Source organism: Haliotis rufescens, unplaced genomic scaffold (assembly GCF_023055435.1).
Source record: "Haliotis rufescens isolate VD_foot unplaced genomic scaffold, xgHalRufe1.0.p SCAF_65, whole genome shotgun sequence".
In the NCBI taxonomy this organism is placed as follows: domain Eukaryota; kingdom Metazoa; phylum Mollusca; class Gastropoda; order Lepetellida; family Haliotidae; genus Haliotis; species Haliotis rufescens.
Window position 1 is genome coordinate 879725 of NW_025964356.1, and position 24165 is coordinate 903889.

The 24165-nt window shown below is 41.5% G+C and overlaps 2 protein-coding genes across 2 annotated transcripts; one reads left to right on the forward strand and one right to left on the reverse strand.

Annotated features, from left to right (window-relative positions):
* Nucleotides 1-6140: 6140 nt before the first annotated feature.
* LOC124115535 lies at nt 6141-9861 on the reverse strand. Its single transcript, XM_048387094.1, has 5 exons — nt 9699-9861; nt 9191-9273; nt 8101-8611; nt 7849-7958; nt 6141-7598 (listed from the first exon to the last, which is right to left on the reverse strand). The coding sequence occupies exons 1-5, from the start codon at nt 9859-9861 to the stop codon at nt 7194-7196; spliced, it is 1272 nt and encodes a 423-aa protein (XP_048243051.1). The 3' UTR covers nt 6141-7193.
* Nucleotides 9862-12712: 2851 nt separating this feature from the next.
* On the forward strand, nt 12713-14716 carry LOC125375981. The gene has a single exon (XM_048387095.1). The coding sequence runs from the start codon at nt 12713-12715 to the stop codon at nt 14714-14716; it is 2004 nt and encodes a 667-aa protein (XP_048243052.1).
* The last annotated feature ends 9449 nt before the right edge of the window (nt 14717-24165 follow it).

Genomic DNA, 24165 nt, shown 5'->3' on the forward strand with positions numbered 1-24165 from the left:
GCATCAACAATGGAGGACAATTGTCTTCTCTGACGAGAGCCGGTATTGTGGATCCACGTCTGATGGGAGAGTGAGGGTGTGGCGAAGGAGGGGTGTGGGCTATACGGACCATTGTGTTGTGGAAAGAGACCCGTGGGGTGGTCAGAGCATCATGGTTTGGGGTGCTATAGGCCTGAACCAGAGAATTGGCCCTCATGGGTTTCACAATATTGGCGCTGGCAGGGGGAATGGCATCACAGCGCAACGCAACATTGACCAGATCCCGAGACCTTACATCGTTCCCTACTTCGCACGTCACCAGAACCACGTGTTCCAGCAGGACAACGCGCGTCCCCACACGGCCAGGCTCACCAGGAACTTCCTGCACCAGCACAATATCCAAAGCATGCCATGGCCGGCTATGAGCCCGGATTTAAACCCGATCGAGCACCTGTGGGATGAAATACAGAGACAGCTGAACCAGGTGGTACCAACACCAAGAACTCGTGCTGATCTGGAGGCAGCTTTCGTCAGGGTGTGGGCACAGGTGCCTATGGCCTTCGTGAACCGCCTGCTACACTCCATGTACCATAGGTGTATGGCTGTGTTGAACACCCAGGGAGGGCATACGAGGTACTGACATTTCCCACCCCACCATTTCCATGTGTGTGATCGGCTTAAAGCAAAAACTTGCAAGAACGTTCCATGGACTGTGGTCAATGTGCATGCAAAACATGAACTGTCTCAGACTTATCATAACTGACCTCTCTGTCGCTTTGTGAATAAACCACATTTCACAGTCACACAGTACTCGCGTTACTTGTGGAATTTATTCTTCTCTGCATGGTGGGGTGCATGGTCTTGTAGGTCTATCACAGAAAAACTTGTTTTTGCCTGTCCTTATTCTTATGTTATGGAAAGAATGGATAATTTTACTTGTTCAATGTGTTTCTACGCCACGAGTAATCCTTTAAACTATGAACAACACCTTGTCCGATATCACAAACATGACCGAAACTTTGTTGTGACATGCACTGCAGCATCTTGCTCGTATTCTACATCTATTATTTCATATATTGCAGATTTTCATGGAGATCAAATTAATGAAAGGTGGGGAAATTTGGAGGTCAGTGGAAAAAATCAACAAATGATGTATGACGAAGCAGATGTAAGACTAAAACACATTATTTTAGATTAGCAAAATAACTAAAACTTTATATTGGAAATGATCACTATTCATTTTACTTATTGAACTGGCGTATTAAACGTCCATTTAGAAAATAATTTCATGCTTTGACTTTTGCAGGAACTAATGGAAGCAGGGGCCGAGGCGCGAAAAGCACCTCAATATTGGAAAAATCAAAGGTGTCTTTTACTCTTTCACCGTCTTTTGTCCATTCTTTCATTTTACAAAGATTAGACATTTTCGGCATGTAATGAGTTATTTGTAAGACTTTATTAAAAGTAATTGTTTGGGGCGGTAGTATTTTTTTTAGATCAGTGCGTGTATTGATTAAGGTTATTCTTTTCTTTATTATACTGATTTATAAATGTCATGAAAAAAATAATAGAAATAATAAGTATGATATTATTATTATCATTATTATTATCATATTTTATCACGCATATATGTTGGTTGCAGGAGTTGTCTCCTAAACAAATTGACGAGGAAGCCGAGAAAACAAATTTGCCAGTAGGACCAATGCTTCAGATCTTTGTAAACGACAACCGGATAACTGAGGCAATCATACACGCCGATGGGGTAAACCTTCCTGTCATAAGGAACTTCAGGAAGGCAGTGGTCCAGCTGCTGGCCATATATACTGAACCAAATTAAAAACTTCACAATCCTAAAATTTTAACATTTTGACCAGTTATCATTGTGGGCCCTTATTGTGCATTTAAACAGTAATCGCCACGTATTGTCTTCAGATAACACCCGTGTTTGTGCAGGTGAATCGATCAAAATCATGTGCACAGCACTATAGTGGCAAAAGTGGTTTTCCACGTGCAACTGGTCACGTTGCCATAATACCGCACGTGTTTTCAGCCATACTTGTTAGCAGTCGTTAACAAAAAAAAGAAAAACACAAGAAAACAAAAGTCTTTACGGCCATTTGTCATGCCACGCCTTTCAAATGTGCAACCTGAACGTGCCATCGGCATGTTGCAGACGGGAACGTCCGTAGCTGAAGTCTAAAGGACGATGGGTTGTAGTCGACGGACTGTTTATGATTTACAGACGCGTCTACAGCAAACGGGTACCACCGCTGATCGCCCTCGGCCAGGTCGACCACGTGTGACGTCACATGCAGAGGATCGTCAGATTGTCTTACGTCACCTCCGTAACTGATTTGTGACGGCTACATCAACCAGAAATGACCTATTTAGGGGTAGACTGTGTGCGCGACGGCCATACTGCGGACCGATTCTGACTCAATTACACAGACGTCAACGTCAATTGTGGGCACAGCGACACTTACGATGGACTCAGAGGAATTGGAATCAAGTCGTCTTCAGTGATGAATCCCGATTTAATCTTCGATTTGCTGATGTTAGGGCGAGGGTGTGAGGCGGCGCCATGAACGTTACGCCCAGTGTTGTGGGGTGCTTTCTGTGGCAATGCACGTTCCAGGCTTCTTGTCATCCGTGGCAACCTCAACGCTGCTGCTTACCGCGACCAGGTACTGGCACCAGAACTTCTGCCTTTTATAGCAGCACATGGACCCGGTTTGATCTTCCAACACGACAATGCCAGACCCCACACAGCAATTTTGACAAGGAATTTCCTTCAGAATGCGGGAGTCAACGTCATGGACTGGCCGTCAAGGTCTCCCGACCTCAATCCCATCGAACACGTCTGCATGGGATGAAAAGCAGTCTGCGCACTCTCCAGAACCAACCACAGAATTTGCAAGTTCTTGGCACCATTTTGCAACAACAATGGCGTCGTCTTCCCAATCATGTGTTCACAAGCACCACAAGGTCCATGCGGAGGCGTTGTGTGGCAGTTGTCAACGCACATGGTGGCCATACACACTACTGAACTTGTGTGCCATCAGATTCCCGTGCTTGGGACTTATGATTTAAACTGTTAATGTTATTACCGAATACCGTAGGTGCTTGGAACAAATTATGGTTACCACCGTTAATTAAAATCCTTCTTTGGACATTAATGATTAAAAATTACCTTCTCTGATACATAGCCGTCTCTTAATATTTATGCGTGACCCTGGGGTCAAACTCCAAAACGAGGCTAACCCCGCAAGCTGTCAAACTATGACATCATGGCCGCCGAGCACTGCTGTGTGCCTCAGTGCATGTCGGATGCACGTTACGACAAATCGGTCAGTTTCCACAGCTTCCCTCAGGATGCCGATTTGCGGAAACTTTGGATAGTGGCCATTCGACGCGACGAAGGACCGTTTTTTACGGTAGGTAAACTTTTTCATTCAGCTTTTCCGTTTGCATCACTTGTAACTGTCACCTGTCAAACAGTCGTGTTCAGCATGATGCTGCTTGCATGCCGTTGTCATATAGTCCTCATATAGTCAACACGTAGTAATGAAAGTAAATTACAATCAGAGGCAGGTATGATACTAATGAAGTGAAAAAATGGGCAAATCGGCATGTTACTCTTTTCAGCTATTTCTAGTGCAACGAGTCGCTACTAGGAAACATCGCTCGTTCGTGACATTCGAGATACGTATACGAGACATCAGCGGTCTGCATCTAATTGTTGCCGTAGTTTTGTTTCTTAGATGAATAGAGATAATAAGACTTTTGTATGCTTTACTGGTGATTAAATCGGCACAGACTTAATTTCTGTTTATATGGATTAATGTCATATTCCGATGAGGTACTGACATTATTATCATCTGTCTTCAGGTAACAAAGAAAACAACTGTCTGCTCCAACCATTTTCTGAATGAGGACTATAAGTACACGCCAGTCAGGAGAACCTTGAAGCAAGGGATCGTGCTATCCTTGTTTCCCTGGAGCTCTGCCAAAAAACCAAGGAAAGGTCCACCATCAAGACAACCCCTCCAACCCATAGCAAGAATGTGAAAACAAAGGTAATGGTTTATTAATGTCAAGTGATTGAATCAGACACAAGTCTATACATAAAACATGTCAAATACCATGTTTGAACATCAATGTGTAGTGTTTGCGTTTGATTTTGGGGGTCAAAGTAAGCAGGATTATATGTAATTCTCAGTAAGTTATTTTAATGAAATAAACTAGCAACATCATAAGCTTAAACCCAACAGGTCAGTTCATTTTCCTTTTGTTATACACTGGCCAGAGACCATAAAATAGAGGGATGGTCCTCCCCTACATTTTATCATAAACCATCAGCGCTATTTCATGGTCAAGCTCAGACAAGGTTTCATAAAACTTTTTGAGAATTGAATACAACTGTATCATTACGGTAATCTCAGTTTGACAATGTTTATGTTTCAGTTTGGAGAACTTGCAACAAGAGCCTGCCTTTGTGAAGCCTGATGCTGGGACACAGACTGACCTCTGCCTTCCTGACTGCCAACAGCTCCTGTTGCGGATCCAGCAGCTTCAGCAGGAGAAAGATGATCTCAGCAGGCAGCTTACTGTTGAGAGATTTGGTGTTGAACGTTTCTCCCATGATGATGCCATGATGCAATATTACACCTCCTTCAGAGATTATCACTCTTTCAAAATATTTTTCGACTTTGTCAAACCCAGTGCTTTTAACATGTGCAGCAAATATTATGTATGTTCAGATGATATGTCTCTTGCAGGAAGACCACGCAGTATGCTTCTCATTGATGAACTTTTCATGTTTTTTGTACGACTAAGACTTGGCACACCCGAGCAAGACCTGGCAGTTAGGTTCAATTGTCATATTTCAACTATCAGCAGGAAAGTTATCACCTGGGCCAATTTCTTGTACTTTGTTTTAGGATCAATACCGATCTGGCCTTCTAGAGTGCAGGTGGATCGCCACATGCCCCAGGATTTCCGGTTGACATACCCATCAACAAGAGTTATTTTGGACTGCACAGAAATCAGGCTTCAAATTCCATCCGCCTTAGTGGTAAATTCCATGTTCTACTCCCACTACAAAAGCAACTGCACTCTAAAAGGCCTGATTGGTATTGCCCCACATGGAGCTGTAACATTTGTTTCATGTCTCTTCACAGGTGTGATGTCTGATGTAGAAATTACTAAACTTTCAGGGATCCTAGATCTTGTAGAACCAGGAGACAGTGTCATGGCTGATAAGGGCTTTACTATTGCAAGTATTCTCAGTGAGAAGGGTGTTGGTTTAAATATTCCTCCCTTCCTGCATAACTGTGGTCAGTTTACAGCTGAAGAAGTTGCAGAGACCCAGAAAATTGCATCTCTTAGGATTCATGTGGAGAGACTTATCAGCCGAGTTAAACAAAATCACCTGTTTGACTCCACAATCTCTATTGCTGAACTGGGCAGCATTAACCAGTTGTGGACTGTTGCCTGTATAATATCAGGTTTTCAGGGACCTTTGATTAAGAGTTTTTAACATGGTTAAGTGACGAGTAGCTATAGCAACCGATTTAGATGATTCTTTTGCCAAATGTCCATGCTGCCTAGATTTAGTTCATGTAGCTACTGAATATGGTAATGTTTATCCCCCTTTATTTACAGAAAGTCGAAGATCAATGTGATAATCACATAATTGCTGCTATTATAAGCTCCTGCTGTCTGTCATGATGCTACATGAAACCAAATGCTATACAGTGTTTTGACTGTTTGACCAATCCTAAATCTGAAACTGGGCCAAGTGTTACGTGTCAATTCCCAAATTGAAACAGTATGTTAACCCAGAAATCTTAGTCTGAAACCAACAAACAACCAACAGGTGGTATAAATCAACAAATGTATTACAAAATTAACTTAAATTGCAAATCAATACAAAGTACTGCACAAGTGCATACAACAGACATTATCAAAAGGCTCTGTCCAGGGGGTTAAAGTATCGTACAATTATTGTCACCCTGTGTGACACGTAATCCGATCAGAATCGATGTAACTATCATCAACCAGTGTTTTAAAGCCAACTCATTGCTGAGTATTTTTTTAAAATTGGCTAGCATTATGCACAACCACCAGTAGCTGAAGTGATGACGTAAATCCTGCTGGGGTGTCATACAGGAAGCCGAGGCACTGTAAGTCCCCATGATCCCCAGCAAGGTGGCCTATAGCCTGTGTTTTAAAACTGTTTACATGAGATTGTTATGCCCAAATATGTTCCATAAATTGTTTTTGAATGTAACTTTGTATTCATGAACAAACTGTGTACATATCAACTTGGTCTCATAGCTATATAGCTGAAATAATGCTGATGTGACATTAAATTTTAACTCACTTACTTGCATACAGATTGCAAATGTCCATTTAATGATAATCACCGATAGTTATTTAGTTTTGCACCCCAAACATATATGTTGTAGAGAAGTGCATTTTTGTCATGTTGATATTAATAACTAATGTAAAAGTTGACATCTGAAGTTAAACTTGATATTCAATTGGATATCAAAAAGAAAATTCAACTCTAAAACAGTGCTCCAGAAATATGATACATGTGGAATGGATGAATGGAAGTGATTCACAACACTTATATAAGTGTTTATTTTTGTACATACATTTAGTGCAGCTTTTACTCATTGAAAATTCATTCCTGTTGAAAACTGGTTGCAAAGACAAGCTGTGTTATTTATTAAATATTCTTGTTGATATATTAATAATAGGGCTAGCTATAGATATTGATCTGAGTGATTGATAATCATTAACTAAATATCCATCAATTATCGATAAATATTGGATAACAAAATTGCCGTCTTTGGCAATGGACATAACAAGTCTGCTTCTGTAAATTAAAACTTTACTCATAACAATAGATTATATAAGATATTATCGATGACACAATTTTCATATCAATAATCGTTACAAATTGTTCACATCAACAATAGTTTTGATTATCAATCTTTTTTAGCCATCCCTAGTTAACGATGTTACATGACATTATGAATGGTCATTACAATTGTTTTTCAAGCTTGATGTCAAATACTTGTAAAACAAGTGACAAATCGTTGTCTAATGGCCAGTATTAAAACCATACCTATCACACTTAATAAGTTTCTGATTTCTTATTCTGTAGTTACTAGTACCTGATGGACGGAGATAATGACATATTTTTACAAGATAATTTTAGCATAGGATATAATCAAAGTAGAACTTATCAGCCTCTTCTTAGTTTGCTGCCAGCTATCTCTGCAGAAGTATATTCTCTCTAAATGAGTGGCTTTTGTTGACCATACAAAAAAATCACACCACACCAGGCCAGACATGGCTAGCTGCATCTGTATTTGGTGATAGTAGTTGTCATTTTTCTTTAAGCAAAGGTTACCATTGACCATGGTCAGGTACTGTAGATCTTGGATGTCCTTGTTACTAAGGTCAGGGCACTTGATTTCCAGGAGGCCAAATGGTGGAATGGTGCTTGGGTCAAGCACCTTTCTGTCTGGTGAGGCAGCCATCCAGGAACACTTGGGGTTGATGACAATACCAGACGGATAAATATTTATCTTATCATCCTTCACCTGAAAGTCAATTTTAGATATTTTACCTATCTAATGTGTGCATGAATAACTTGTGATTGTCAAAATGGAGATAACTGTTTCAAAAACCATAAAAATGAAAACAATCAAGTTCAGTGATAGAATTGAATACACTTATGTACCAATTAGGTCAATATAATGAGGAGATACATATTCAAACATTCCATAAAATTGTTTTGTTGCATTTTACATGCACCAACACAGTCAGTGTCAAATTAAGAAAATATCTCACTCTGCTGTATGCTGCAACAGCAACTGGCTCATTAGCAAGGCCTTCCCTCATGGCCTCAGTCATGACACTTCTCGTCGAGGTCCTCAGCTTTTGGGCATAGTTTTCAGGATCTGAATACAAATAAAAAGTATATCAGTTTCAAAATGAAAATCAATCAATATTTATTATAATAACTACATATACGTTATCTGATTTGTGTGCTAATATTCTCATACACATTCTGGCCATAATTTTTAAATTTTAATTGTTTACCTTTTTTTCGCTTTGATATTTCTCCAACTTTGGATGCAGTTACTCTGTGGGTCCTCAATCTCTTCCACTTCTTATCTTCAGCCTGCAGCCTGGTAGCCTTCTCTATCTCAACAGCCTCCTCCTTGCTGATCAAGAGTGAGTCAAGCAGGGTAGTTTGAGACTCATTAGTGACATGGCTGTAGTGATTGTCCCCAGTATTGTCACTGTTGACAGGAAGGTCTGGGAAAAAGGCATCAACAATATTCAACAAATATGATGGTGAAAGTTTCTGTTGATGACTGATTGAGCTGCCCTTGTGAAACAAGCCAAACCTTGTATTCACAAGAGGTGGATAGGATTCACCAGATGGGGGTACAGTGGTGAAAAGAGATGAGTCAGGATGAGACACAGTCAGCTTGTCAAACAAAAGCTCAAATGGAGGAAGTGGTGAACGGATTGGGTTGTACAGGGTAGATTTCACAGGTTTATGCTGCTCATCACTATCTCTCTTGTAGCCAACAACTTCTACCTCCTGAACTTACATTCCACGAATCTTGTCTCCCCTTGGTATGTGCCATGTTTGTGGCAATGATGTCTTGGCAACATCTTGGGGGATAGACCTCACTCCACACAGCTTGTAATGAGCCACAAGATACAAAGTCCCAGTGATGTGTCAACAGCACTGACTCAGGCCAATTGCACATGAGCAGCTAGCAGAGCTGACACTCACCGGCTCACAGTGGAGAATAATCTGCATATAGAGAGAAATAAACCAAATATAGGATGTTGTACTTGTCTGCAACATAGCATGGTGTGGTGAGAGTACTGAAATAATTCAGTGGTAGTAATGGTTTTAAAAATAGATGTAGTCTTGTAGTGTGATTTCCATAAACATCATTAATTGTAATGCTTGGAATTATTTTCAGTAGCTGAAAATTCCAATCCATCCAATATACTGGCTGGTTCCAAAATAGTAATATGGTCATAAAAACGATTAATATTAGTCTTTTCACATGTTCACCCTAGCTGCTATCTACCTGCACTCCTGGTAATATGGTTGGGCAACATGGTTACAGGGATAAACTCGGGCAATTGTGAGATTCATTCGTACCTGAATATCATGTGGGGATTCGTTTTTCCGCTGTGAGCGATAGCACCTTGCAGTCAAGCGGCAACAGCTGTCATCACAAGAAGCTGCAAAATGGAAATACAAATGTATATTTTATATTTCTAGATCTATGGGTATTTAGTATTCACGCAAATAATAGATTAAGATTGATCTTGTATACGTTACCTGGTACGGTTTGCATAATTTTGTTTCAATCATCAACTCTGGAAATAGATGTAAACTTCGTCATGCATGCAAGGGGACGCCGAACTGCGCACTGTGTGACCTTTGAGCGGCACTCTGGCCTGAAGTTATATTCCGTACTCGGTACTCACTTCCAATATGTATAATGACTTTGAATTTATGCATATGTTCCAACTTACAATTGACTATAATAATATTTAATACACATCTTTGAGTTCATGTAAATATATCAGCACATGCGAGCACATGAATATGACAACGTCAGTGTGACCTGCCAAAGTGAAGTATAAATGAATGAGAAAGTTACCCTTTAGACTGGATATGAAACCCTCGCTGTAGTACTTGAACCCCTTGTTCAGCTGAGAAGTTCCTGCACTCCTAGAGTAAGCTTGAACAAAGTTCTCCACGAATGCAAAAGTCAAGCGCGGTACGCGAGTCAAGTCACTTCCGGGGATTTGTTTTGACGCCATAGTTGTAGTATGCGGGGAAAGCCTCGTTTTGGAGTTTGACATTGGGGTCATGCATAAATATTAAGAGAGGTCTATTTGTCCGTTGTTTATCATATATGGGATTACTAGTAAAAAAGTTTTTAAATTGACTCAGTATACTATGTAGCTTGGCTGGATTACCCGAGGCAGTATGCACAGATGTTAGCGCCAACGCAGGATTGCTTGGCATGCTTTAATGTAAGCAGGGTTAGCTCCCCTTGGTAGCTCGCCTGTCTTGGGAGGCTCGCTTGGGTTTCGCGGTTCGTTTCGAGTGTTGCCAATAAATATCATCAAGTCTTTACCTGTGTCCTGTCGATGTGTGACAAGTGTACAGTTCCTCCTAACCTAACTGGCGTGGTGGCAGCGGGTTTGAACTCACGTCTAACGAAGCAGGCGACACAACGAACTGTAGTACTTGCATACTTTCACTGAACGTGATCAACAGGTCAGGCGGTAGAGTGCCTGGATAACGCAGAGTAAACAAGACTGTCATTATGGCCAACGCTCAACGTGCCCCGAAGCAATGGTGCCTCGGTAAGATTGAGACTGTAAATTCTTTCGAGAACTGGAGGCAAAATCTCCTTTATACATTATCTTTGGACACAAATTTTACTCCATTTCTTGCCGACGGGGCAGTCTGGCATAAGAAAACTAGGGCCACGCCACTCAGGGGCATGACTGACGACGGGGAAGACGTCCGTGAAGCTATTAGAAGAACTGCAAGACAAAAGGTTAGCAGTTTGGAGCTCATGCTCGGCCAGATTGCCAATTATTGTCCGATAATTTCACGGAACACCATAATAAAATCTTCAACGTCTGTAGATGCCATATGGCATGCCATACGCCTACATTTCGGGTTCCAAGCAACCGGCGCTCATTTCATTGACTTTGCCGAAATCAAACTTGAAAATGACGAGAGACCGGAAGATTTGTATCAGAGACTAATGGCTTTTGTGGAGGACAATTTACTCCGCCGTGAAGGGGGAATAACCCACTATGGCAATGCACCTGAAGAGGACGAGGAATTGTCACCATCGTTAGAAAATTTTGTTGTGCTCACATGGCTGAGGCTGATACACGTTGAACTTCCAAAGCTCGTCAAACAACGTTATGGGACAGATCTTCGCTCACGAACAATTTCCTCTTTGAAACCTGAAATCTCACAGGCTCTCGATTCACTTTTAGATGAAATCCGCACAGCAGAGGATGCTAAGGTTATGAGGACAAACACTTCACAACAGCGCTCGTCATTCTCACGTTTTGCTAAAGCACAACAAACGGGTAGAAAGTTTCAAAAATCATGCCCACTGTGTAAAGCTGCAGGACGCAGCGATCACGTTCATTATCTCAGCGAGTGCAAGTTCCTTCCAGATCATGACCGGAGATACATGGTCAAAGCAAGACAAATTGCCAGTATACTTGATGACCCTGCTGACGATGCTAGTGATACAGTTGAAAATGCGTGTGCAGTGCCATCTACTGAACCTGTCTCCACTCTTCGTGTGCAAGTCCGTCAGTCGCCCTATATGTACTGTTTCTGTGGCCACCAGACGGCACGAGTCACTGTAGATAGTGGAGCTACTGGTAACATGATCCGCCTCTCAACAGCAACAGGCTTCGGCGCTGACATCAAGACTAGCTCTCAGTCAGCCCATCAGGCAGATGGCTCTTCCCCACTGAAGGTCGTTGGAGAGACAAGAATCCTTTTCACACGCGACAACAAGGAGTTCGATTTTAATGGTCTTGTGGTGGAAAACCTGGATGTAGAAGTCCTTGCAGGCATACCATTTATGGAGGCCAACGATGTGGCAGTACGCCCTGCAAAACATCAGATCATACTTGGTGATGGCACGACATACACATACGGTTCCACAGAAACAACTGGTGACGAACATACTGTGAGACGAGCTTGTGTACTCAGAGCCCCAGACACTTCTACTACCATATGGCCTGGAGACTTTATTGAGGTGCCGGTTCCTGAAAGCTTTGCTCCTTCGGATTTCACATTTGCCATAGAACCCCGCATAGATACCAGACCTGGACGCTCTACCTTATCATCCACTTGGCCAGAAGTAGGAATTATCTCAAGCGTCTCAGGCAAAATCAGGATCCCGAATCTGTCCGACACTCCACAACTGCTCAAGAAACACGAGCACTTTTGCCAGATTCGCCCAGTTTTTATACCTGACTGCGACCCTGATTATGATGTTGAGCCGGCACATCTGCTACCACCAACTATGTCCCCTCAAATTAAGGACATTGGTTTCTCATCCACTGTTTGTGTAGACCCAGACAATATCCTCCCGCAAGATACCAAATCTCAGTTTGAGTTACTACTTACGGAGTTCGACGATGTGTTTAACCAACATATCGATGGCTATAATGGTGCTTCAGGCCCCTTTCAAGCATTTGTTAACATGGGACCTGTACAACCTCCACAACGGAAGGGTCGTGTCCCGCAATACTCACGAGATAAACTTTCTGAGCTCCAACAAAAGTTCGATGAACTTGAGCGGATGGGTGTATTTGTACGACCTGAAGATGCAGGTATCCAAGTAGAATACCTCAACCCTTCTTTCCTAATCAAGAAGTCCAGTGGTGGTTACAGATTGGTGACCGCCTTCTCTGATGTAGGACGATACAGTAAGCCACAACCTTCCCTCATGCCTGATGTCGATTCTACTCCAAGACAGATTGCCAAGTGGAAGTACATTATAACCACAGATTTAACCAATGCCTTTTATCAGATTCCTCTGTCCAAGGAGTCGATGAATACTGCGGTGTAGTGACCCCGTTCCGTGGTGTGAGAGTATATGCCAGGTCTGCAATGGGAATGCCGGGGTCTGAAACTGCATTGGAGGAGCTCATGTGCCGCGTACTAGGGGATCTTTTAGAGGAAGGGGTGATTGCTAAGCTTGCTGACGACCTTTATTGTGGTGCTGATAGCCCGGATGAGTTACTTCGTCATTGGAGACGCGTGCTTGAAGCGCTCAAACACAACAATCTCAGATTATCTCCTAACAAGACAGTCATTGCTCCCAGGACAACAACCATCCTAGGATGGCAATGGCACCAAGGATCCATTCAGGCAAGTCAACACCGCATATCAACTCTGGCTTCTTGTTCACCTCCGGAAACAGTGACTGGCTTACGGTCATTTATAGGAGCTTACAAGGTCTTGTCCCGTGTAATACCTGGTTGTTCCACACTCCTTGCCCCACTTGATGCTGAAGTGGGCGGTCGCCAGTCTAGTGAAAAGCTTCTGTGGTCTGATTCTTTGCTCGATGCCTTCAAAACAGCACAGACTGGTCTCGCATCCAACAAATCCATAGTTCTGCCCCACCCCGATGACCAACTCTGGATTGTAACTGATGGTGCTGTTAGGAAGCCAGGAATTGGAGCAACACTTTATGTAACACGTAGTGACTCGCCACGACTAGCAGGATTCTTCAGTGCCAAGCTTCGGCGACAACAGGTCGCATGGTTACCATGTGAAGTGGAAGCCCTTTCAATTGCTATCGCTACAAAGCATTTCAGTCCTTTCATTATCCAGTCAAAACACAAAGCATGTGTCCTTACCGACAGTAGACCATGTGTTTTGGCATTTGAGAAGTTATGCCGTGGGGAGTTCTCTGCTAGTCCTCGGGTGTCTACCTTCTTATCGACAGTTAGCCGCTACCAAGCAACGATACAACACCTCGCTGGTTCTGCAAATGTGCCATCCGATTTTGCAAGCAGAAATGCACCAGAATGTGACAATCCCTCTTGCCAAATCTGCTCCTTCATTGAGCGCACAGAAAGCTCTGTTGTTCGACAACTGTCTATAGAGGACATCATGAATGGAACAACCCGCCTTCCTTTCACAAGCAGGTCTGCTTGGCGTTCCTTGCAAGAGGAGTGCCAGGATCTTCGACGAACACATGCTCATCTTCTCCAAGGTACCCGACCATCCAAGAAGATAACAAACATCAGGGATGTCAAACGATACCTAAATACAGCAACCATCTCCAAGGATGGATTGCTTGTTGTCCGAAAATCTGAGCCACTCGGTTCACCAAGAGAGTGCATTGTTGTTCCAAGACAAGTATTAGACGGAGTCCTGACTGCCATACACATACAACTGGATCATCCATCTGCACACCAACTCAAGCAAGTATGCCATAGATACTTCTTTGCTTTGGACCTTGACAGATCCATAAACACTGTCTCAAAATCTTGTCACCGGTGCGCCTCCTTGCGTAAGACACCTCATGTTGTTGTGGACCAAAGCACCAGTGATCCACCTGAAACTGTTGGGTTTGCATTTGCGTCAGATGTTATGCGCAGGGAACGACAACTAATCCTCGTTCTACGTGAATGTGTCACATCCTACACTGCGGCGTGCATCATTACCGATGAGCGTAGCTCCACCCTGTGTGAGGCATTGATTCGTCTTTGCATTGAATTCCGTCCATTTGATGGCCCTCACGCTGTTATCCGCACTGACCCATCCCCAGGCTTTAGCAGTCTAGTCACGGATGAACGTCTCAAGCAACATAGAATTACCCTAGAAATAGGCAGAGTGAAGAATGTGAACAAGAACCCAGTTGCTGAAAAGGCCATACAAGAGTTAGAGGATGAGCTTGTGCGCCAAGACCCTGTACGGGGCCCCACTACACCAACAGCTCTTGCCATCGCTGTCGCCCGCCTAAACACACGCATTCGTTCACGAGGCCTGTCTCCTCGAGAGATGTGGACCCAGAGAGACCAATTCACAATCTGTCAGTTGCCTCTGTCCGACAAGCAGTTGATAACAGAGCAACATGTTAATCGCCAAAAAAAACCACAGTCACAGTGAAAAATCCAAGGCTCCTCGGAGTCATCGACCTGTTATTGATCAAATTGAGATAGGCGACCTGGTGTACCTTCATAACGATCGCAATAAAACATGTGCACGGAATCGTTACCTAGTAGTCACCAAAGATGGCCTCTGGTGCAATGTCCGCAAGTTCGTTGGGACCCAACTGCGGAACACTTCATACAGAGTTAAGCTCTCAGAATGTTTTAAAGTCCCCCTTTGGAACAAGACACGTGTGCATGAAGCGAACAGTGAGGACACATCTGACATCGATGATGACTCACCTGAGACACTTCACCAGACACCGGAGACTCCGCACATTCCTCTGGAAATTTCTACTCCTCCTCTGCCACCGCTTAAGAATGACGTGTTTGATGACAATCACCCAACCGACATCAGTTCTGCGTCGGATCAATCTGACCCCCTATTTGACCCAGGTATACAGTCATCTTCAACTTCAAGGCCATCGCGTCAACGTCAACGACCAAAGCGATTTGATGAATACGTTTTGGACTTTTGAAGTATTGTGTTTGTTTATTAAATGTTATGTTTGTGAGGGGCAGAATAATCCCCATCGACCAGAGGGCAGTCTACCCTATGATGGTTTACTTACCAATTGGTTTCATGGTGAACCAGAAATTGGATCTTTATTACATCATTGTTTACTTACCAAGTTGTTTTTCACGCCTATTTTCCTTCATTATGGTTTGTTTAGATAACGTTTATCATGAAGAAAAAAAAGACAGTCACGCCAACGCAGGTTTGCTTGGCATGCTTTAATGTAAGCAGGGTTAGCTCCCCTTGGTAGCTCGCCTGTCTTGGGAGGCTGTCTTTAATCGCTAAACGATCGTTTTTTCTGTGAGCAACCGAAGGTTCGTGCAATATGGGCGTGGGTGGCTCCCATCTGTACCATACCCAAGGCTCGTTCACGTTGTTCGACTGTGAGTCGTGGCATTTCTTTTGTGTGTGTTTTTTTATCACTGTGGATGTCTGACTTGCCGTTGCAATCGTTTTATAACCCTCACGTGCATTTGCAGTTGTCCGTGGTGCACGTGTTTTTCACTTTTTCGCGTGTTATCTCGCAAACATGTAACAGAGGATTAACATTTTCTGCATACACTATTGTTGTATTTAGGTTATGTGTTTTAGATAGACTTCATCGAAAAAAAAAATATACTTTGTCTGAAATTTATATTTTCAGGTGGTAAATGGACGTCAGTTTATATCTATTAAAGAAGTTATCTGTCTACTAAATGTTGTCACAAGCAATATTACATTTAAAAACAATGTGGCGCGCATTTTTTGCGGCGTGAGAGTGACTGCTGAAAAGTTTAGCCTGTTGCCTCGTGAAGTGTCGTCAGAATGACGTCACATTGTCGCGGAAGATTTGTTGTCACCAGGGGTGCGTTGCAAAGCGCCAGTCGCTTGTAAGCGATGTACAGCGATTCGCCTTACAACCATGACAACAGTGCGCTAACTTTCAGTCGCTTGCAAACGAAACAATCGCTGACTGAGGTCGCTTCGTTCTCAAACCGAAATAGCGGCTTACTTTGACAGAGGAACAAGGAATTTTTTGACTGGATCAACGAGAAAATGAGCAGCGTTGATCCAAAGGTAGCTAACACACCATCATCCTCAGTCTGCTCCACATCTTCAAAGTAGTCATAAATTTCATCAGCTCGTCATCGAGCCTCTTCTATTACGTTCTTCATTACGCGGATGGTCAGGCTCGCTGACTTGGTTGATGCATGTCATCGTATCCCAATTACGTGGATAGATGCTCATGATGTCAATCACTGGATTGTCTGGTCCAGACTCGATTATTTACAAACCGCCGTCATATACCTGGAAGATTGCTGAGTGCGGCGTTAACAACAAATCAACCAACCAACCAACTGTTATAGCGCGCGACGAGAGACTCGTTTTCATTAGAAGGGAGTCGGACATAGATCTAGTTATCGGAAAATGATGAATTGATTCTTTTTTGGAAATATTAAAAATACACATGATAAGCGCCTTGCTAAAATAAACTTTATAGACAGCACCAACAACCAGATGATCCACATTTAGGCTACTTCAGTCAGTGCTAATTAGGCACTATCTGATGGTGTAAAGTTAATAGAGGATTCATCACGAGTGTTTTTTAATATGGGAAATATCAACCGAGTCTAAGTTAATCGGTATTTGCCGAGCCTTTGGCGAGGCAATTACCGATTAACGGGACGAGGTTGATATTTCCCATATTAAAAAACACGAGTGATGAATTCTATTTATCATTTTCACATTTTTGCTTCCCAATTAAGGAATAATTGCATTAAACATTAACATCAACTTGTCGAAATCTTACGTATAGATAGTGCGTAGTGATACATGTTTTCCATAGCCGTGTAAACCAAAATTAACAACTTCTTAACTCCTTTATGGCATATTCCTTCGAATAATTGAAATAATGTCTCCAACATCAAAGGTATCCATGTTGTTTGTAAACACCTACTCACGTGCACCGGCGAAAAAAAAAGAGTCCCACTTCCGGTTATCTAATTTGCATATCTAATTTGCATACTTATGTCATTGGGGTATGACATACATGTTTTTATGTCATAAGCTTATGTCATGGATAAATGCTTTAGTTAAATGATAACTGCAAATATTAAACCGGTTTTAAAAAGTGTTGTCCGAGAATTTAATCTGCGTTGAAAAACAGTAAATTTCTCCGCTTTTTATCGTACACCGATAAAAGTACTGTGCGACGATTTTTTTTATTTCGAAGCTTTACGGAATCTGTGAGCGAACAAAATACTGCGTAATATCTGAACGACCTAACTATATATCAAATGGAGTTATATGGGTATGTATAACGACATACATTCAATGCCAAAAATAGCTTGCCGTAAATGACGAAAACTGATTTTTCTCTATGACGTCAAAAGGCGACAGAGAGGTTACACGCGTACAAAGAAAAGGGGGCATAACTCCGCTAAGCTTAGCACTAGTTTATTGTCACTCAGGTCACTTGGTGAGAATTAGCTGTGGGTAAGGATAATACATTTTCGTGGTGTTTTGTTCACGAGGAACCAAACTATTCCAACACAAATATCGATAAAAAACACTGTATACGTTTAGTTGTTAAAAAACCCCATAAGAAATGATGGAATCGTGCTTCATAAAAAAGAGGTAATAAAGAAAAGGATGGCCCTATCTAACTTATAACTTAGTCCTTAGATTCCAACATTCTCCTGAATGTGTAAGTGTAATTTGACTAATATTACACCATTATTAATGGAGCACTAACCTTATCATTAAATGTAATGAAATACCATAAAAATTAACACGTTCTATTTGACGTCATGGCTGGTTTTATGTCTTTGATAACGACGGAGAAAGACGACACTGGTATTTTGATTAATATATATCTCCCCTAATTTTCGTTCATGATATGGAAAATCTCGATGTGTAAAACGGAATTTGACGCTTTTTCGACACAACATAAAATGACTGCTTTCACCAAGTAAATAATATCTTGAATATGTAAACAATTAGCTAGTTTATCGTGTGTCTTAATTGGACAAGACACGCACCTGTTTGGCATCAATTTACGTTATGAAATACCCAAAAGAATATTTCAAAACAACCAAAATTATATTCAATATTGGACAGATATTGTCATTATTTCTCTTCATCTCGTCTCAGAATTACACACTAAAAGATGCGAAGAAAGCTCTATTGGTATAGAATTATCAGGATAATCGTATACGGTTGAACCAACAGCTAGGGTACTTGGCATGGGCTTTATTTTTATACATTTTACAATTCCTGGAGAAATAAAGTGAACATTTTAATATCCTGTGATCACGATATTGAAAAAAAATTGAACCCATTGATTATATAATGCAAAACGAGAGGAATAATTCGTAAATTGTTTGTGGCTAACACGCACCTGGCGAATCGTTAGATATCACAGTCCTTTGTATCAAACGACAAAAAACAAAAACAATTCCAAGACCATGACAATTCTTTCAGAAATGTGTGCATATCTTTTAACGAAAAATATTATCCATTTTGTTAAAGTAATATATTCAGTTTTAGTTATAAAATAAAATGAAACAGCTATTCAAAGACATTGGTAATATGAACTTATGATATTGACTATTACACATCCCAAGAAATACGCACATGCTGCAGTTACATTTACGCTTCATCTTGTAACACTTGTCCAAAGGAAAGAAATATCATATTCGACACTAAAAACCTGTCAATTGTTATGTAAACAATGTTCAAACAAACAGGAGATTATCAAAGGTTCGTTCATTAATGTTGTGGCCTATATTTACGTATGATATCATTTGAACATTGACAAATATCCAAAGGGAAATTAATTGTGTGAAAAAATGTATAAAACATATGCAAAATCTACATCATAACTGAAACTGTAAACAGCATGATACAATGATCGTGTGCACTCTCATTCAAGGACCTTCACCTCAAAGAAATTACCAAATATGTACAACAATGTTGACGTATGACATCACTACCTGTGACCGACGTTTACAAAATGGCGTGTTCACTGTCAACAGTACGCGGGATTTTACGAGGGGGCTTTCGTTGATTCAGGGATCGCATATACATAAATGTGACATGTAAGTAATCAGAAACATTCTGACAATCTATGTACTGTTATTTGTTGTTATAATTTTCATTTAAACAAACCAAAATAGTCAGAAATTCCGATAAATACCGTTGTCGTTGTGCGTGATTTTGCGTCAGTCATGGCGTCACACAGGACGGTAACTTTGACAATTTCTGTTGAAAATATCAAATCATTGCAATGTATCTATTTTAAATTCCCTAATTTTATCTACTAATCTCTTCCCGTGCATATTCTGAAAATGTTGATCCAATATCTTGAAAGAATAGACGAATGGATAGCTCAAAATAGGAGAAAATGCTACACTGTGTAAAATCTGTATTTTGCTTTGTTTACATTTCAAACAAGTGCAGTTTTTTCCGAGTACAGCGTTCGTTTTCACACCTAACATATTTTGCTTGATTTCATCCAGCCACTTTGCATTGGTGACAAAGACCATTGGTCATTTGATTCTAAATTGTATGAGGAATTCAAGGATGTGTGTATGGCAGCTAAGTTTGAAATATATGCGATGTTACAGGCGCCTCATAACCGGTGTACCTGAAACGTGATTTTGTAAACACTAGCCAATATGGCGGAAAGTTAACTTCGGCGTTCGTGTTTGCGTATTTTCCAAAACATTCGAAACGATTCTCGGGTTATCGGAGACGTTTTGGAATGATCATTGGTGATTTCATAAAAGACAGACACCCGTGATCACTAATATGCTATTTTTGAAATTCATTTCTCCGAGTAAATATCCTAAATTTAGATTTCAAAACATCCTGTAAATAACGCCGTGAGTGGTGATTTAGTAATGTGTAAAAAATGGCGACATTTACGATGTACCTAATTTTCAGGTCATTTTCAGAACTTTTGCTTGGCCTAAAAATGCCAGTCTATATCACAGAACACGGAATTTCCCACCTTATTCAAAACTGTGAAGTGTATTTGTGTGGGTGATGTATTTTGAATTTTATTCGACTTCAAAGTGAGGGTTGTGGAGGAAGGACATATATGTCCCTCTGGCATTCAGGGGGTAACGGGGGGCTTTCGGGCGTCATGTGCTAAATGTATTGCCGTTCCTAGTCATCATGACTTTGCCCCTCGGCTTGTCCGCAGCAGCTCGGCTCCGTCAAGGAGTGATTGGTCTAACGACACTTACTCCAAGTTGTCTCTATCAGGATTCATACTCGCATAATAAAGAAACGCAACACCAGCTTTATACTCACATAGTTTTACTTACTCTCAGCCCATCTATCAATACAGGACAGGATCAGACCGACCAGACTCGTCAGTAAATGGGGAAAACTTAGAACGATCGGGATTCGACTCGATCGATTGCACACCGCGCTCTCTTCTCTTAATGTTAAAGTATCATTTTATAGTGTTCGGGCCTGGCCTGGCCTGTCTTTGTCACATGTCACAATACCTCATTTTGATTCGTTAAAAGTTAGATCTGACCATGAACTCCACGGTTAGAAACTAACAGTTTTTGTCCACTAGTCCTTATAATGATAACATATAGCAAAACCCTTAAAATGGGCCAATTTCTACTAGTCCTTAGGATACCTTTATTATTGGGCAGTTTGTTAAGGACTACAGGACTAGTGCCAATTTCTAACGCTGAACTTATGTGTGTCGTAATCGGAAAAATACAGAAGACTACATGCCAGATTGTTCATCTCTCTATTGATTTTGTGACTCGCCCCCGATGCTCCAAATGAAATATATCTTGAAATTCTCTGCTTGTTTCATTAACTAATGGACGAGAACCTGGAACCAATCCAATGATAAATATGAAATGTCAAGAATACACTTGTGATAAATATGAAATGTCTTTTATCTATTGATTCCTTTCGAACTAAAGGTTCTCTGTCATAAACTATATCTAATGCAACTCCTCATTGCAGCTATAACGGTTTTATTTGTTACCATTTTCTAATGTTTTTGAGATGCATTTTTAACCTTATAACATCCTCCGCCTGTGGACAAGAGCTGCCCACAGCTCGGAAGACATAAGCATGAGTTCAGGTCTGAGATGTCAAATACAATCACACTAAACACAATAGAAGTAAAACAGGATCGATCATTCCATATATTAAATTGTAACCAATGTCAATTTTTTTTGTAAAGATCCGGAAAACAGCGATCGAATACTCTAACAGTCAAAATGTATTTACATGGTAAAGAATAAGAGAAATGATCCTATGTTACTTCGTATAACCACAAAGCATAATCACCACGAACTATTATTCAAATACAAGGTAGAATTAATTAATAGCGATGCATAAATGTCAAATGTCACTGCACATGGCCACAATATGGCACCACCATTCACGAAAGTTCATTTGTCGCTGGTCCCAATCGAATGGCTCCTTTCTTGTTTTTGGCGGAACGCTGTCCAACGTCCTTGAATCCTTGAAAACACACGACCAATGCACACAGTCTGGACCTCGGCTGGGGTGACAAAGCGAGAGGTTACAGGTTTACTTGCGTAGACAAATATAATCATAAAAAGACATTAATAAGCACGAACAAATCGCAAAAGCTCATGGACTGCTTCAACAGTACAGTCGGATAAACTAAACTAGTGTCCAAAAGAAACGATACCACCTGTTTGCAACGACATAAAAGAAAAACTAAACAATGCAGAAGTTTAGGATTGGTGTTATGCTTTTGAGAAATCCTTTCACAACATCTGTACACAAATTTCATTTCAATAAAATCTGTACAACCAATATGACAAGCCTTTAAAGATGGGTGGGGTCGAAAAATGAACATTTCGTTAGAGCACTGATCACAGAAACAACGGGAAATGTCACACCACACGTCTCAAAGTCAAGTCAGTAGCGGGTATGTCCACCGTGAGCATCAATACATGCCAGAACACGCCTACGGACTGATGACGTCAAACGTCTGATGGACGTTGGGAGTGATGCGTTGCCATTCCTCGAGGAGACATCGTTCCAAGTCCTGGACGTTGACTGGAGGCACACGGCGACGTCGGATTTGCCGATCGAGGTGGTCCCATAAGTGCTCGATGGGATTCATGTCCGGTGAACATGCGGGCCATGGCAAAACCTGTACGTTGGCGTTGGCAAGGAAGTTCTGTGTCAATCTTGCTGTGTGTGGCCTTGCATTGTCATGTTGGAAAAGGAGTCCACGAGGCTGTTGCTGAATAAAGGGCACCACAACAGGCCGTAGGATGTCATCAAGATAACGCTGTGCATTCAGGTTTCCACGAATTACGACAAGCATCGTTTTGACGTCACCACATATGCCACCCCAAACCATTAACCCTCCACCTCCAAACGGCCGGACCTGTTGGATACAGTTAGGCGCCAAACGTTCACCAACTCGTCGGTATACAAGCTGCCGTCCATCGTTTCTGAAGATGAGGAATCTGCTCTCATCAGAGAACATAACACGTGCCCAGTCCCGCCGTTGCCAACGTCGAACTCGCCTGGCCCAGATCAGTCTGTTGTTCCGGTGTCGAGGCGTCAGGAGCGGTCCGCGGTAGGGATGACGTGGCCGGATACCATACTGCCGTAGTCTCCTGTAGACGGTCTGTCGACTGATCCTGTGTCCCAGTGCTGTAGCCGCCGTGGACGTCGCTGTTACGGTGCGGTTCCTCAGGTGTAATACCCGGATGTAACGATCTTCACGGGGCGTGGTTACTCGTGGTCTTCCACTCCTGGGCCTGTCTGACGTCTGACCTGTCTGACGTAACCGCTGCATCAACCTGGTGAAAGTGATGCGTGCGCAGCCCAACCTTCTGGCGACGTCGACGTGTGACGCTCCTTGTTGGACCATTCCAACGGCTCTCTCTTTCTCGATGGCTGTCAAACGTGGCATATCTTGTGTTCTTTTTGTTGCTGTGATATCAACGTGTCTGATCAGCCGTTTTATACAGTTTTTCTGCACGTGCAGAACATGCTAGAGAGGGAAATGTCACTTTCACGAAATTTACGTTTTTTCCCGGAAGTGATCACGTGTTCCCGGTATTTTTTATCGACTATGCTGTGTTTGGGATGTGCAATACGAATTGGCATGTTTTCATACTTGACAATTCACTTAGTTAAAAACAATTCTGAAAATAAGTTGGTATCGTTTCTTTTGGACACTAGTTTATTATAAAAATTCTAACTAACAGCATTCAGCAAATGCTTTGTAGTTAATAACACCAGAACGAACAACATATATAATTATTATGGGATGGACTGAGAGCACACATTGAAACACCGAGAGTAACTGGACGTAGCGAGTAATATAGAAGATATACAATTGCAATAATAGAGTAAAGTAACGTATTGGTACCAAGTGACCATCATATGAGAGATCCCAATTCCAAATACAGGTCTTGTCTCTACAGAAAAGTAATTAATTCAATATTGTCACAATAATGAGATGTAATAAGTAGAAATAAATATTCTCCTTGTAATTCAGTATCTGTAAAGGGGGATAACGAAGATGATAAAATATTTCAAATTCGTAACCATTTAATATTCTGATCTTCTCACTGTATCCTACTGACACTCACAAATATCTGGTCCGTAAAATGGTTAAAACAAAGCCATTACAATATGAAATATTACGGGCAAAAATAACCTATCTAGATAAGGGAATCATCATCACTATCGTCTCATGGCAGATGACAATTAATATATGAATCATGTCAGAGGTAACGGAAAAGCGACTCCACAATGTCGTGGAAGGAAGGAATCGTTTAAAACGAAACGCCATCAGCCAACTTACATACATTTTCCCCGAAATATATATAGATTGTGTCGGGGTTTGAATTTGCAAATTGTGACAATCAAAC

Coding starts and splice junctions, on each gene's coding strand:
- LOC124115535 (XM_048387094.1), bottom strand. CDS start 9,861: ATGGCGTCAAAACAAATCCCCGGAAGTGACTTGACTCGCGTACCGCGC. Junction 9,274..9,698: donor TTTCATATCCAGTCTAAAGG/GTAACTTTCTCA, acceptor TCCATTTTGCAG/CTTCTTGTGATGACAGCTGT. Junction 8,612..9,190: donor AATCCCCACATGATATTCAG/GTACGAATGAAT, acceptor ATGTAAGTTCAG/GAGGTAGAAGTTGTTGGCTA.
- LOC125375981 (XM_048387095.1), top strand. CDS start 12,713: ATGCCGGGGTCTGAAACTGCATTGGAGGAGCTCATGTGCCGCGTACTA.